The sequence below is a fragment of the Chanodichthys erythropterus genome, chromosome 11, assembly GCF_024489055.1.
Source record: "Chanodichthys erythropterus isolate Z2021 chromosome 11, ASM2448905v1, whole genome shotgun sequence".
NCBI classification, from domain to species: Eukaryota; Metazoa; Chordata; class Actinopteri; order Cypriniformes; family Xenocyprididae; genus Chanodichthys; species Chanodichthys erythropterus.
Genome location: NC_090231.1, coordinates 12,192,048 through 12,207,989, shown reverse-complemented (window position 1 = coordinate 12,207,989; position 15,942 = coordinate 12,192,048). Strand labels below are relative to the sequence as shown.

Genomic DNA, 15,942 nt, shown 5'->3' with positions numbered 1-15,942 from the left:
TACAATTGTACACATTAAATGTTTCTTGAGCAGCAGATCAGCATATTAGAATGATTTCTGAAGGATCATGTGACACTGAAGACTGGAGTAATGATGCTGAAAATTCAGCTTTGCATCACAGGAATAAATTACTTTGTGAAATATATTCAAATAGAAAACAGTTATTTTAAATTGTAATAATATTTCACAATATTACTGTTTTTACTGTATTTTTAATTAAATAAATGTAGCCTTGGTGAGCAGACGAAACTTCTTTTAAAAACGTTACAAATCTTAGTGGTTCCAAACTTTTGAACTGTACTGTATGTTAACTGTAAAAGACCAAGATAATCGGAGAACAGCACAATTTAAAAATGGAAAACAGGCTGAGGTGAAAAGAGCAAACAGGCGGAAAGATGAAGAGATGATTTGGCCTTTTTTTTGCAAATGAGAAAGAGAAAGACTTTGAGCGAAAAAGGAGTGTGTAGGTGCACGGAATGACAGGTATGCTGCCTGGGCTGTTGGAGTGGTTGAGGCAGAACATTTCGCTTACATTTTTTACTTTTTTAAATCAGCCTCTCCATCCTTTCATCAGAATTAAACAAATTTACTAATATTATTTCAAACTTCTAGGGTTCTATAAGTTTAACATTTCCAGCATACTAGATTCACAAGTACAAGGCTTGCGTTCTGTAGGCCGTTATAAATCAGTTCAGCCACAAGACAGAAGTCCAGTGCGTTGTGACTACTGTTCCCAACACTGGTCTCAAAGACGGAGACGTTGGCTGCCATGCAAGTAGAGCTGGCAGGAGGGCAAGAGTCAGTACATTCAGGCTTAACCTGATAGACGGCCTACGACCATTTCTCTTACAATCACCCCATCCCTTCCCCCATTTCTCTTCTTCTCGTCTTGCTCAGAGCCTGCTTTGCTTCATTTACCACTAAGCCATAAGAATGACTGGTAGTGACTTTTACTAAAGCTATTGGCTTTTTTCCGCAGCTGGGTGGGGTTGTGACCAGCATGCATTTCTCTCACAGTATCTGTGTGACATGACTTTAACGTGCGTCACCAGAAACGATTTGCGGTCTGAAAAGATTTGGAAGAACTTTTCTCACAGATCCACATTCTAGAGTGTATTAGCGAGGAATGTTGGTTACTATTTAAATATTGTAATAGTCATCTCACACACATGCTCTCTCATTCTGTCAATTTTGTTATGTCACTCGAGCGTTCCTGCCTGGCTTGTTACACCTGTGATTTCTGCCATGATGACACTTGAAGTTCACATGGTGCTATTTTTCAGCTGATGAACTTCCTGAAATGTTTTAGCCATATATTCCAATCACTATCCTTTTTTATTCAGTAGTAAGTGCCTACATGTGCCACATAGAATTGTTTTGTTTGTGAATTTTACTTTATGAGGGCAAATTTTTTCCAACCATATAAAAATACACAGCGTTCTGTCCATTTACAATGTAAGGTGCCGTCTGAAATTTTCTTCTAAAATGAGCATTTTTATATCAAGCTTGTATGTTTAGGTTCAGTAATTTCACTTTAATGGCAATTAATAGGTCCTTTTCATTGCTATTAAAGTGAAATAACTGAACATTAACATACAAGCTTGATAAAAATGCTCATTTTAAAAGAAAATTTCAGACGGCACTTAGAAGCTTTTGCATCTTTAGTCTTTGTATGCTTAAACTGAATAATTAGATTGAATTCATTATAAGTTTGAATAATTATTGCTGTAATTATAAAATCAAATGCAGAATATTTGTAAATAACACAAAGGCTCAGTATCTTTTAAGCATGCTAAACTATAGATTGATTATATCAATAGAATAGATCAAGAATTGTAAAATAAAAACGGAGGAATTCACCATTTTTGTCCCTTTATTTTAAATACTTGGGCATTTCATTCTAAGGCCTGGTTCATTTCTGATCCTCATTCATATTTTTATTTACTTTCAGACCCTGAATGCCCAATACACATCTAATTTTTAAGTTCACATGGCATTTACAGTATATTTTAAGGTTCTTCTTTACAATGAGTTACTGTTATTCAAAATTCAAAAGAAAGTTTGTAGGTCTATAATACATTAGTTTTAGACATGTTTTAGAATGACACAGTAAACATAACATTAATACTTAAGACCCACAGAAAGTGGTGCCAGAGAATACAAAAAAAGATTTTATTAAAAACAAAGAAAAACACACGCAAAAAAAAAAGAAATTAAAGTCAACAATTTCACCCACAATTGAAAACTTCTGTCATCATTTGCCCTCAAGTTGTTCCACACCTGTATGAATTAATTTTTTTCTGCAGAACACAAAAGTAGATATTTTGAATAATGTCATAATAGCCAAACAGTTAATGGGCCCCATCGACTTTTTTTTTCTTTTTCTCTTCATGCTATGGAAGTTGGTGGGACCCATCAACTGTTTGTTTACCCATATTCTTCAAAATATCTCACATAACAAGTTTTGGCTACAAAACAAATGAACAAACTGAACACGTGACACTGAACACTAGTGACAACATTTTGTCACGATGGAACCTGCCACTAAGCAAGCTATTATAATTGTTCAGCAAAGTTTAAACAGTAAAACAATTATTATAAAACAGAACAGCTACAGAGATATTGCCTTGTGGACAAATTCCATGTGACAAGTAGACCTGTGTAAAAACTAGCCCTGGTCTTCATTATAGGCCTATCTTTTCCATATGGATCAGTTTAACATATTGGCACTGACTTTTGGCAAGGAAAAACAGGTCAACACACGTTAAATTGTTTTTATGTAGTTCTATATGCCAATAAGTCATAAAGAGCACATTGGATAGATGGCGGAAGACAAACCTAGGCCCTTTTAACCATAGAACCACGTGTTTGTGTTAGAAAACGTTAGTGGGGAACAAGAGGAGTGCGGTTATACAAGTATAGGCGACACTCAGTCGGTCTGCCATCTTGCGGAGCGTTGAGGAAACGCAGACCGCCGTCTCCAGTCAGCCCTCGGGTATTTTCTCTCCGACTGTTACTTTTGACATGTTTCAACACGAACGATGTACAGAGAGAAAATACCGTTAGGATTTGGTTGGGAGTTACCATGAGAGAGGCAAAAACAACAATGTAAAGACAGTTAGTGTTGATTACAATGTCATTAACACGCGGCGGTTGTAATGTAGGCCTATTATATAAGTGTAAGCAGCAGCTAACCTTCGTCTTGCTATTCCGGCAGTATGAAATAAAGAGAAAGGGTGGAATGTCATAAAGAGAGAAATTACCTGCAGTAACTTGCCATCTGACACTGAAATGTTTATTTCATCATGCTCAGAAGTACACTCTGCTTAATAACAGAAACATAAAGTGCAGTGTGTGAGAATTGCATGAGTAGATTTAATGAACTGTGTGGCCTGCAACGGTGGACAAAGCCAAGTTACAAACTAACACAATATCCAGCTTTTTATAAAAGTATTAATTTCATCTTCAATGCCTGACAAGCAATACAGTGTATATTGTTATTCATATAGATTGCAGTGCATTATTGTTTAATTGACAAGAAACGTCTTATTTTATCCTGAAGATTAATTCCTGTTGATTTTGTTAGTCACTATGAAATTATTATTTTTTAATGCAATATTGCAGTAGGCTATTTATTATAAATGATTTAACTGTGCACATCATAAGTTTTTTTTTTTTAATTCATGTGCCCTTGTAATTTTTAATCAAAATAACCTCCTCCCTCTTGCAGTGACATCTCTCTGATGACATGTTTACTGGCATGGGGGCGGGACAAACTGTCACTCATATGAGATCGACCAATAGCAAACCACAACCATCCAACCGATTCCCAATGGACAAAATTAAGTCCTGCCCTACTTTTTTTCTTGTTCAGGAAGCCACTTCACTCACATGTATATCACAATAGGGAATAAAAGACTATCGCATCTTCCGTTTCATGCTGACTTCAATAGAATAATTGAGATTAGCAGATTTGTTGGTGTGAAAACACTTATCATGCTAGCAGACAGATTACATGGCAAAAAAACACATTATGAACCAGTTGTTTGGTCATAAAACCCTCTCAAGTCACTGTTCAGTCAAGAAGGACAGGTGTGATCACCAACGGAGCATCATTATTGCCTGTTTTGTTGGTACAGGGACTGAAGAATGGATAAATGGTCTCAGAGAAGTTGCCCATAAATGTGTAGATGTGCATCTTTGCGTCCACATTATAAAATGACACTTGGCCTTTTTCGTAGTCCACAAACAGCCCTATCTTCTGAGGTTTCAGGCTGAGGGGTAGGGCAGTGGAAGGTTCAGTCCTGAAGGCATAGTTGTTCCTATCCCGCAAGCTAAGAAACCAGTAGCCGTTGCTGGGGCTGACTGTGATCTTTCCTTTCCTGTTGCTGGAATGACTCGCCACCCCCAGGTCCCAGTCTGTCTTTCCATCTACCTCTACCTCCCAGTAGTGTCGGCCACCGCTCAAGCCTTCACGCCCCAGAACACAGACTACACGGTCAAACCGCTCACGGTTGTCGGGGACATGTTGCTGTTTTTCACCGCACCACACCTTCTTCTTGTCTTCTGATAGGATGAGACGTGGATGAGCAGTGTTGGAGTCCAGGGTCACATCCACTGATGTAAAAAAAAGTTAAAATACGTTTTTATATTTAGAATATTTATCATTGTGACTTCGTCACATATGAATTCGCACCATATAGATAGATAGATAGAGATAGTATAGCGTTCAAAAGTTTGCTAAAAAGCATTATATAAATAAAGGTGACTTGACTTGAATGTTTCTTAAGCAGCAAATCATGATATTAGAATGATTTCTGAAGGATCATGTGACACTGAAGACTGGAGTAATGATGCTGAAAATTCAGCTTATAAATTACTATAAGCTGAATTTATAAAATGACTATAAGCTGAATTTATAAAATACAGGAATAAATTACTTTTTAAAATATATTAAAACAGAAAACAGTTATTTTAAATTGCAATAATATTTCAATATATATATATATTTAATTATTATTATTATTACTATTATTATTTTAGTATATACATACAGTCAAACCAAAATACACCTTGAACATTTCATTCATTAATACAGTTTATTCACTATAGTTTAAATAAATGATAATAAAATATGACAAGATCTCAGAGTTAAACTGTGACAGAAAAAAAAAAAAAAATCTTAAAGGGTTGAACCACTGTAGTCACATGAAATGTTTTAAATATGTTTTTAGTAGCTTTCTGGGCATTGAAAAAGGGAGTGTTATTGATGGTGATGCAGGCCTCACTGAGACATTTTATCAAAAATATCTTAATTTGTGTTCTGAAGATGAATGAAGGTCTTACGGGTTTGGAACGACATGAGGGTGAGTAATAAATTACATAATATTCATTTTTTGGTGAACTAACCCTTTTATTATGTCAGATAACACTTAAGCAAAACATGGTCAGGTCAAAGTGTCTGAATAATTTTTGGTTCTAAAGTTTTATCAATTTTACTGGTAGTCCACTGTATGAAGAATATTTGGGTATAATATGTCACAGTTTACTTTATTTTGCTATCCTCACTTACATAAAAGAACTATAGTGTCCTGAACCCACTAGTAAAAATATATCAAAATGTCTGAATATTTTTTGGTTAGACACTATATATGAAAATTCAATATAATTTATTTTATATAGAAAAATGGGGATTTAATGGGTAATATTTTTTAGTTTAGAAAGTATAGTGCAAAGAATTAACACTATGGCATATAAAAGCACATGCATAATAATTTAAGGAAATGATAAATAATTAAGCAAATGAGAAAAATTCCGTTGAGTTTTCCAATAAGCATAGCATGTCATACTGCTTAAAAAGGTTATGTCAAGTTCCCAAATGCTCAGAAACTGAATTTCAAAGGGATCTATTTCACAAAAACAATAAAAATGTTCTTGTGGCCTTCCTAAACACAAGGGATATAGATGATGTGATGGGCAGGAATCAACAATCAATAAACTTAACTATTTAGGACTTTACATTTAAGAGGGCAAAGCTGTTGTTATCAAGCCTTGAGGGGAAAAAAAAAAAAAAAAAAACTTTATAGCACCTGCTTATATATACACTGCAATAAAAGCAATAAAATGTAATATCTAACTCATACCTGCATATTCCTGTACTCTCTTCACTTCTGCAAAACATTGTAAGATCATGTTATTGAAAAGATAATGTTTAAAATTGCATTTCGTAAATCTAGATCTATAGTTACATAACAACTTGCCAACAAAAGTCTTACTTACTTGGGTGTGATGTAAGCAGTGATTGGTTAGCAGATACAGAGAGGCCTAGACCAGAACAAAACTATGTCAACTGCATGATGAAACATCTGCCACTAGATGGCAATGTTGTTCAGTGTTTGTCAGGTGTCACTCACAGACTGTAGGCAGTTTCCGAAGCTGCTCCTTAAACTGTTCCAGTAACAGACAGACAGAGGCGTAAATTGCTTTAGTTCCAAGGTCACAGGTCAGTGATACACCCGTCCAATCTTTCATTGATGTGGGATTACTGAGATCAGAGTAGCCCTGTTGGAAAAGAACAAGAGCAAATAAATTATATATATATATATATATATATATATATATATATAAAAGCAATTTAAAAGGTATTTTATACTATTTTATACTTATTTTTAAATAACATTTTAAACATTTGAAAAAAAAAAAGTTTAATAAACAGGTTCAAATGTCTATTTGTGTCAATTAAAAAGTGATTTATTATTTTTAATAAAATATTTTTAAAAATGTAATAAAATATGTAACAAAATTGAAAAAAAAAAAAACTTTTAAATATAGTTATTTATTAGTTTGAAAAAAAGTGATTTATTTTTTAAAACTACAGTTCAAAAGTTTTGGTCAGTATTTTTTTTTTTCTTCAGCAAGGTGATAGATGAGAAAAAAAGATTAAAATAAAATATATATTTTATATATATATATTAACACTATATATATACAGCTATGGAAAAAATTAAGAGACCACTTAACATTGATTTCTGAACTTGGAGTGGTCTCTTAATTTTTTCCATAGCTGTATATATATATATATATATCAGCATATTAGAATGAATTCTGAAGGATCATGTGACACTGGATCATGTGAAGACTGGATGAATGAAGCTAAACACAAGATTTACCATCACAAGAACAAAATATATGAAAGTAGAAAACAGTTATTTTAAATTGTAATATTTCACAATTATATTGTATTTTTGATTAAATATAGTACATGCAGCCTTGGTGAGCAGAAGAGACTTCTTTCAAAAACAATTTATTTGAATTATTTAATTGATAATTGTATTTTTTTTAACCATAACATGGTACTTGTCAGTGCAAAACGTACCAATATGCAATGGTGTTGTGAGGAGTTGCTAAAGAATTTGCTATGTAGGAATTCTTATTGGCTCATGTCAAAAGAGCTCTAGGACATTTGAAACAGAATAAATAGTAGAAGAGTGAAAAGATGAGTGAACTGGAGCATCTCAAAAGAAATCTGATGCACAATTCCTAAGGCATAAGTATGTTCTCTTGACACATTACAGACCTTCAGTCCAGTGACAAAATTTTCAGTTTTGGCCAGTTTAGCCAGCGCTGTGCTTCTCGTCTTGAGCTCTGTGATCTCCTGCTCCAGCTCTCTGATCATGACCTCAGCCTGGTGCTCTGCTGAGCGACGGTTGATCTCAGTCACTTCCAGCAGGCCGGCCTGGCTGCGTTCAAGGGAGCTCATTAACACTCCAAACAGCTGCATGCTGCGCTGCACCTCATTCTCGGCCAGCTTCTGGAGAAGGGGCGATTTATATTACAGTTAAACCGTCGCAGTTCACATTTCTCTAAGACTTCGGGGGTTTTTAATGCCGTGGGATGATAAAAGCAAGTGATTCTGCGTTACTTACTCTAATGTCAACTAGTGATTGTTTGATTTCCTCCACTTTCTGCATCCTCTCCCTGGTCATCTCCTGTATCTCTGTCTCTGTGATAGAGATCTTCATCTGTGTGAAAGTAAACAGGAAATGATGCAGAAGGAAGTGACCCAGATTTTACCAGTAATGCATGATGCAACATTATATTGCTACAGTTCCAAACAAGTTCTTAAGCAATATCAGTGCTTCATGCATATTTACTGTACATTTTTACATCCCAAATATTTTTGTTTTTGAATATTAGTGGCCAAAGATTTCTGCCCATGTTTGATCAGTAATATTCATGTGGGCACTGAAGTCACACTTACAAATAAATGAATGCCATTGGATTAGTTAAAATAAAAGTGGTATTTTTATTTTAGTTTAAAAATCCATAGCACAAGCACACCTTTAAAGCAAGAAATGTTACATTTATTTATTAATTTATTTAAAGGAACACTCCACTTTTTTGGAAAATAGGCTCATTGTCCAACTCCCCTAGAGTTAAACAGTTGAGTTTTACTGTTTTCGAATCCATTCAGCCGATCTCCGGTTCTGGCGGTACCACTTTTAACATAGCTTAGCATAGTTCATTGAATCTGATTAGACCGTTAGCATCGCGCTTAAAAATGACCAAAGTGTTTTGATATTTTTCCTATTTAAAACTTGACTCTTCTGTAGTTAAATCGTGTACTAAGACTGACAGAAAATGAAAAGGTTTGATTTTCTAGGCTGATATGGCTAGGAACTATACTCTCATTCAGGCGTAATAATCAAGGAACTTTGCTGACGTTCCATGGTTGCAGCAGTGCAATGATATTACGCAGCGCCCGTGAGCCCCTGCTTGCACAGGGAACGTGCCTTGTAACCATGGAGACGTTTGTGAGAGACGCTGCGTAATATCACTGCACTGCTGCAGCCATGATACGGCAGCAAAGTTCCTTGATTATTACGCCTGAATGAGAGTATAGTTCCTAGCCATATCAGCCTAGAAAATCACAACTTTTTATTTTCTGTCGGTCTTAGTACACGATGTAACTACAGAAGAGTCAAGTTTTAAATAGGAAAAATATCAAAACTCTTAGGTCATTTTTAAGCGCGATGCTAACGGTCTAATCAGATTCAATGAACTATGCTAAGCTATGCTAAAAGTGGTACCGCCAGAACCGGAGATCGGCTGAATGGATTCGAAAACATTAAAACTCAACTGTTTAACTCTAGGGGAGATGGACAATGAGCCTATTTTAAAAAAAAGTGGAGTGTTCCTTTAATAGCACAAGCACACATTTAAAGGGATAGTTAACTTAAGTCGTTCCTAACCTGTATACATTTCTTTGTTCTGCTGTACACAAAGGAAGATATTTGCAAGAATGTTTGTAACCAAGCAGATCTTGTCCCCCCCATTGACTACCATAGTAGGAAAAAAATACTATGGCAGTCAATGAGGGGACAAACATTCTTTCAAATATCATCCTTTGTGTTCACAGTTAGTCTATAACTACAATAACCATCATGTTTTCACACAGCACACACAACGCCTCTGTACCTTCTCTTAACATAGGGACAGGAGTGCTGTCAGTTAATAAATGAGAAAAAGTAACTTCAGTTACTTATTTGAAAAAAGTAACTCAGATATTTTGTTGTAAATTTAAAAGTAATATGTTATTTTATTAGTTACTTATAAAAGTAATCTGATTACATAACTTGCGTTACTTGTAATGTGTTACCCGCTTGTTACAGACTACACAGACTTATTTTTATTTCATCCTACCTTATTACTGCGCCACTCTTTCTCGGCACATGTGATGTTGTGTGATTGGTGTTCCGTTTGTCCACACTCAATACAAATACATTCCAGATCAGACAAGCAGAACAGTTCCAGGTTACGGTGATGTTTTGGACAAAGGGGCACTTTCATGGCATCTGCCGCCCCACTCAGGGTATACCTTCGCAGGGACAACTGTCTGTCAGTAACAGGAGGCTGGGTGCCATTAGTATTTGTGTTTGGTGTTTGTTCAGACCCTCTTTCCTCATGACATACCTGAGAATTGCTGTGTACCTTGTGCCGTGATAATCTTTGCTTCATTTCGTTAAGAAGAAGTCCTGGAAGATGGCCTGGCGTTTGTGCCCCATCCACTGTTTCTTGTGTTCTTCCCCCTTCCTCAGCCTCTCCACCTGCTCTGACCCCCCCAGAGTCTCCTGGGCTTGCCATCATACGCTTAAACTGTTCGGTGATCTCACGTAGAGTCCGATTAATGTGGAGATCGGGCCTTCTCTTGAAGTTCTGCTTGCAGAGGGGGCACTGGCAGTGCTTCGCTGTGTCCCAGTAATGCCTGATGCAGGCCATGCAGAAGCTGTGGCCGCATGGTGCGGACACCGGATTGTCAAACACATCCAAGCAGATGGAACACAGCAGCTGCTCTTCAGACAGGAAGCTGCGTGAGAATGGCATGGCTGTGCAGAGGGAAAGCAAAAAATACAGAGGAGAGAAGGAAAATGGCATCAGAATTGTAAGGATTTGGCTGCATGACATGGGTAGGAAAACCAATACAGGGATTTTACTCACCAGCCATTTTGGCTACAACATTTTTAAGTTACCAGCCAATCAAAACTTCTACTAGCCAAAACAGAAATTTTATATATCAGTCACAACTTGGATTTAAATCTATTTATTATTAAATCTGGTTCTGAATCACTGAATCACTACTAGCCTCTCCTCTTTAACTTATTGAGTTTATTATAGCAGACATGTAGGAATTCATGATCATTTTTTATGTTTATTGTGAATGTGATTATATAACACTTTACAATAAGGTATAATTTATCCCCCTGCAGTCAATAATTTTATCCCTTAAAACTCATCTTTGATATTATAAATGACATATTTAAACATTTTTTTCCTGCCTTAAAATAGTTTGAATGTAACTCTACAACCTTCATTCAATATGATATTATATATTCCATGGATATATAAATTAGTTCCCATCTCCACTTAATCACACCAGCTAGCTCAGACTACCTGACCCACTCGCTCAACTTTAGTAAACGCAAGTGGAAATATTGGTTTAATTCAGCCATATACATTGGGTACATTAAGTATGCAGACCCCCTTAAATTTTTCACTCTTTGTTATATTTCAGCCATTTTCTAAAATAATTTAAGTTCATTTTTTTCCTCATTAATGTACACACAGCACCCCATATTGACAGAAAAACAGAATTGTTGACATTTTTGCAGATTTATTAAAAAAGAAAAACTGAAATATCACATGGTCCTAAGTATTCAGACCCTTTGCTCAGTATTTAGTAGAAGCACCCTTTTGATCTAATACAGCCATGAGTCTTTTTGGGAAAGATGCAACAAGTTTTTCACACCTGGATTTGAGGATCCTCTGCCATTCCTCCTTTGCAGATCCTCTCCAGTTCTGTCAGGTTGGATGGTAAACGTTGGTGGACAGCCATTTTTAGGTCTCTCCAGAGATGCTCAATTGGGTTTAAGTCAGGGCTCTGGCTGGGCCATTCAAGAACAGTCACGGAGTTGTCCTTCGTTATTTTAGCTGTATGCTTAGGGTCATTGTCTTGTAGGAAGGTAAACCTTCGGCCCAGTCTGAGGTCCTGAGCACTCTGGAGAAGGTTTTCGTCCAGGATATCCCTGTACTTGGCCGCATTCATCATTCCCTCAATTGCAACCAGTCGTCCTGTCCCTGCAGCTGAAAAACACCACCACAACATGATGCTGCCACCACCATGCTTCACTGTTGGGACTGTATTGGACAGGTGATGAGCAGTGCCTGGTTTTCTCCACACATACCGCTTAGAATGGAGTCCAAAAAGTTCTATCTTGGTCTCATCAGACCAGAGAATCTTATTTCTCACCATCTTGGCAAACTCCATGCGGGCTTTCATGTGTCTTGCACTAAGGAGAGGCTTCCGTCGGGCCACTCTGCCATAAATCCCCGACTGGTGGAGGGCTGCAGTGATGGTTGACTTTCTACAACTTTCTCCCATCTCTCGTCTTTGGGTTCTTCTTTACCTCTCTCACCAAGGCTCTTCTCCCCTTATAGCTCAGTTTGGCCGGACGGCCAGCTCTAGGAAGGGTTCTGGTCGTCCCAAACATCTTCCATTTAAGGAATATGGAGGCCACTGTGCTCTTAGGAACCTTAAGTGCAGCAGAATTTTTTTTGTAACCTTGGCCAGATCTGTGCCTTGCCACAATTCTGTCTCTGAGCTCTTCAGGCAGTTCATTTGACCTCATGATTCTCATTTGCTCTGACATGCACTGTAAGCTGTAAGGTCTTATATAGACAGGTGTGTGGCTTTCCTAATCAAGTCCAATCAGTATAATCAAAAACAGCTGGACTCAAATGAAGGTGTAGAACCATCTCAAGGATGATCAGAAGAAATGGACAGAACCGGAGTTAAATATATGAGTGTCACAGCAAGGGGTCTGAATACTTAGGACCATGTGATATTTCAGTTTTTCTTTTTTTAATAAATCTGCAAAAATGTCAACAATTCTGTGTTTTTCTGTCAATATGGGGTGCTGTGTGTGAACTTAAATGATTTTAGCAAATGGCTGCAATATAACAAAGAGTGAAAATTTTAAGGGGGTCTGAATACTTTCCGTACCCACTGTATGTTTGAATCAGAAACTGATTCAGAAGAAGAGGAAGAGTGAATTACACAAGGTCCTCTACAAGTCGATGTTTTAGAATGGTAATGCGTTTTATGTATCACCCTCTACAACGTCGGATCTAATCTTATGCAAGGAGAAAATACTCAGCAATGGTGTTGACTGATGAATTTGCACATGGTTGGTCTTAAAGCATATTACAAGACATATAAACAACATTAAAACCTTGATTTTCACCACAGGGGGTAACATTAGTTTATGCATTGAGTATCTAACATCACTGTACAAAAGTAACCTAAAAATGTGCTTTATGTGGTATCATCTAATGTAAAAAATGTTAATCACTCTGACTAAATCAACCTGACAAATTAGGCTACACCATATTTAAGAAAAAAAAAGAGATTAATATTTGTTTTTGTTGTTTATGATTCTAAATGTTAATGCATTGTACTTTATTGTAAAATGTTACCTAATACAGTATTTGCTTTTGAATTGGACAGAGTTGGATCTAGCGCCCTCTGGATCTCCTTCAGTACTGACCATCTCACAGATTGTGCAAAACATTTTGGTAACACTTTACAATTCATTATAGTTAAACATTAGTTAATGTATTAACTAACATGAACTAACCATGAGCAATACATTTGTTACTGTATTTACTAATCTTCGTTAAAGGGTCATGAAACCCCAGAACACATTTTTTTGGGCTGTGAGCAGACATGTATAGGCTGCACATCATTGGAAACACTAAAGGTACTCATCAATTTTATTTTTTATTAGTTAATGAAAATACAGCTGTTCATTGTTTGTTCATGTTAGTTCACAGTGCATTAACTAATGTTAAGATTTTAATAATGCATTATTAAAATGTTGAAATTAACATTAACAAAGATGAATAAATGCTGTATAAGTGCAGTTCATTATTAGTTCATTTTAACTAATGTAGTTAACTAATGTTAACTCATATACTTATAGTAAAGTATTACCAAAGTTTATCCAATTTTTTTTTTCCCTATTATAGTTTTATTTAATATATTTTGAATTAGTTTTAATTTTAGTTCATTTTAATTTCAGCTTTAGTAATTTTGTAGTATTTTTTTTTTTTTTTTTTTTTTTATTGGTTTAAAAAAATATGCCTATATAGTTTTAATACATTTTTTATTAAGAAAAATATATAATTTTAGCTAATAAAGTTAAACCAAATGGAAATGACAAATGTTGTTTTGGCAAATGGCTGAAGGTTTTTTTTACATTTTATTTTATTTCATTTCATTTTATTAATATTAACCATGATAACCTTTAAACAAGTGCTTTTTTAACTATTTAATTTTAAAGGATGAAGCATTTTATCTGCTTGAAAGTCTTTCAACTCAAGAACATGCTTTTACTTCAGTTGGCAAAACAGCAAATATAGAGTGAAGTATCATCACAAAACTTCCAAAAAAGAACAATGTGAGACTGCTGGACACTATTGGACAAGTCGCACACATTAAAATTACATATACCTACGTAAAACTACAGAGCCCATATACATTGATTGCAATATAAGGTGAATTTCAGTTGTTGGGCTAACATTTGTTCAGTTGGTATGATTTTATTTTACTTCCTGTGTTGACCTGAATGAATGGGAATCTTCACAGACAAATGCAACCTATAAGATTATTGGATAAGTGAGAAGTAATAGTCTAAGATCAGAGTTAGTTTCATTGAGATTCTAATTCACACTAAATGAGATGGATTAAGAAAATGTTGTTCTCACCTCTAATCAGCAGTTTTACACTGGAATGAGGCACTACTGGCTAAAGTGTGCACATGTTGTGTAAGAGCTTGTGACGTTTCAGGTCTGCTTCATTGGTATGCTCCTTATTTGCCAAGTATCTTAGTCCTCTGGAGCAGCTCGGTGGGTTCTGGGAATCCAAATCTATTTCTAACCGAAGAAATGAACACATGAATACAAATGCAACCATTCAGTTGTACTTCTGACTATCATTTTGTCAGTGGCGCCCAAAGGATTTTTTAAGCTGCACTTAAAATGCCTGAATGTCATTGCATTAGATAACAAAATATCAAACCAAGTTGCATCTGCTCAAAAATTATCCATTTTCTGAGCCATTTTCCCAATGACTTTTAACCAGCTGGTCCAAAAGTGACTTTTAGTAGATGTATGAAGCCATTTCCCTATGGTCACAGACAAACCAAGTTTGACAACTGATCAAATGTTTTGTCACTTTTTTAAACTTTTTCTTTTTTTGGTGAAACGTTTTGCCTTGAGAAGCGTGCTCATGCTATCTTTCTTTCAAATAAATGCTTCTTGGTTTTATTCATTATCTAATCAATGATGTTCCTTTTTGTGTCCAAAATTGTGACAAAAATTGTCGTCACAATGTTTTGTCCAAATACTATTTAAACTATGATTTACTAAGTGCTCTTGGCTCTTTCAAAACACTTTTCAGCTTAAATGCTCAACAACGAATCTATAAACAGTCATAAAACTTATAATACCTGAAATCTCTTGAGTAAATGATCTCTTTAAGTCTCTTTCTTCTTTATCCAGTGGTCTGTCACTCTGTTCTTGTACTGTATCCAGGCGATTCAGTGGTACAGGTCTTACATGTGGTTTGCTTTTGATGCTCTGATCTGCCACTCCCCTCCTCAGCTCTCTTTTCCTCCCTCACTTTCTGCCAGAGACAGTGAGTTCAAACCAGTCTGATGAGATTCCAAACAAGATTACATGCTTGTTTCAAACACACTTCATTGTCAGGTTTTGACATGAAATCAGGATGGAACATAAGTAGTTTACATTTTGATGTAAAGAATACTGACCTTGATCATTTCCAGATCCAGACAAAATCTCCAAATATTTATTATTTTATTTATACTATTCAAAATGAACACTGTAAAACCTAACAGTGAAAATCGCTAAATAAGTTCATTTCACTTTTAATTTTTAAAAAGTTGATTCAACTTAAATATTTGTTGTATGCATTCAAAAACGAATTATATTAAGCAGAACTCAATCAGAATAAGTTACTAGAAATAATATGCTATTTTTAACTATAATAATTTAAGTTACACAAATTAAATGAATCTAGTAGCTTTCGTTTTTGGCTGACCACAATGTATTTAAAAGAAATGTGAACTTATTCCATGGTTTCTATTTTTTTTTTTAAAACAATGTTTTTAAAGAAATTACATTTCTATAGTGTATTTCCTGTTCTGTCATTGTTGCTTTGCACCAATGTTAGTTTTTGCTTAGTCTTATGTCATTTTAAGACTAAAGTTAAATGGAACTTAAACCATTTAAGGCAACTGGTTTTCTCAAACCATTTAAGTAGCTATATAATTGTTAAGACTTAGATTTGTTACTTGAATTCAAACT

General features: G+C 35.4%; 1 protein-coding gene across 1 annotated transcript; it reads right to left on the bottom strand.

Annotated features, from left to right (window-relative positions):
* Positions 1-1,873: 1,873 nt before the first annotated feature.
* LOC137031084 (E3 ubiquitin-protein ligase TRIM39) lies at positions 1,874-15,558 on the bottom strand. The gene is made up of 9 exons (XM_067401708.1): positions 15,066-15,558; positions 14,323-14,490; positions 9,703-10,385; positions 7,926-8,021; positions 7,577-7,810; positions 6,414-6,561; positions 6,280-6,324; positions 6,144-6,170; positions 1,874-4,617 (listed from the first exon to the last, which is right to left on the bottom strand). The coding sequence occupies exons 3-9, from the start codon at positions 10,381-10,383 to the stop codon at positions 4,076-4,078; spliced, it is 1,773 nt and encodes a 590-aa protein (XP_067257809.1). The 5' UTR covers positions 10,384-10,385; positions 14,323-14,490; positions 15,066-15,558; the 3' UTR covers positions 1,874-4,075.
* Between the last annotated feature and the right edge of the window lie 384 nt (positions 15,559-15,942).

Bases quoted from the DNA above. Each gene is read 5' to 3' on its own strand.
- LOC137031084 (XM_067401708.1), bottom strand. From the start codon at position 10,383: ATGCCATTCTCACGCAGCTTCCTGTCTGAAGAGCAGCTGCTGTGTTCC. The intron at 6,171-6,279 runs GTAAGTAAGACT...AATGTTTTGCAG, and splicing joins ACTGCTTACATCACACCCAA to AAGTGAAGAGAGTACAGGAA. The intron at 4,618-6,143 runs GTATGAGTTAGA...TTTTTACATCAG, and splicing joins GAGAGTACAGGAATATGCAG to TGGATGTGACCCTGGACTCC.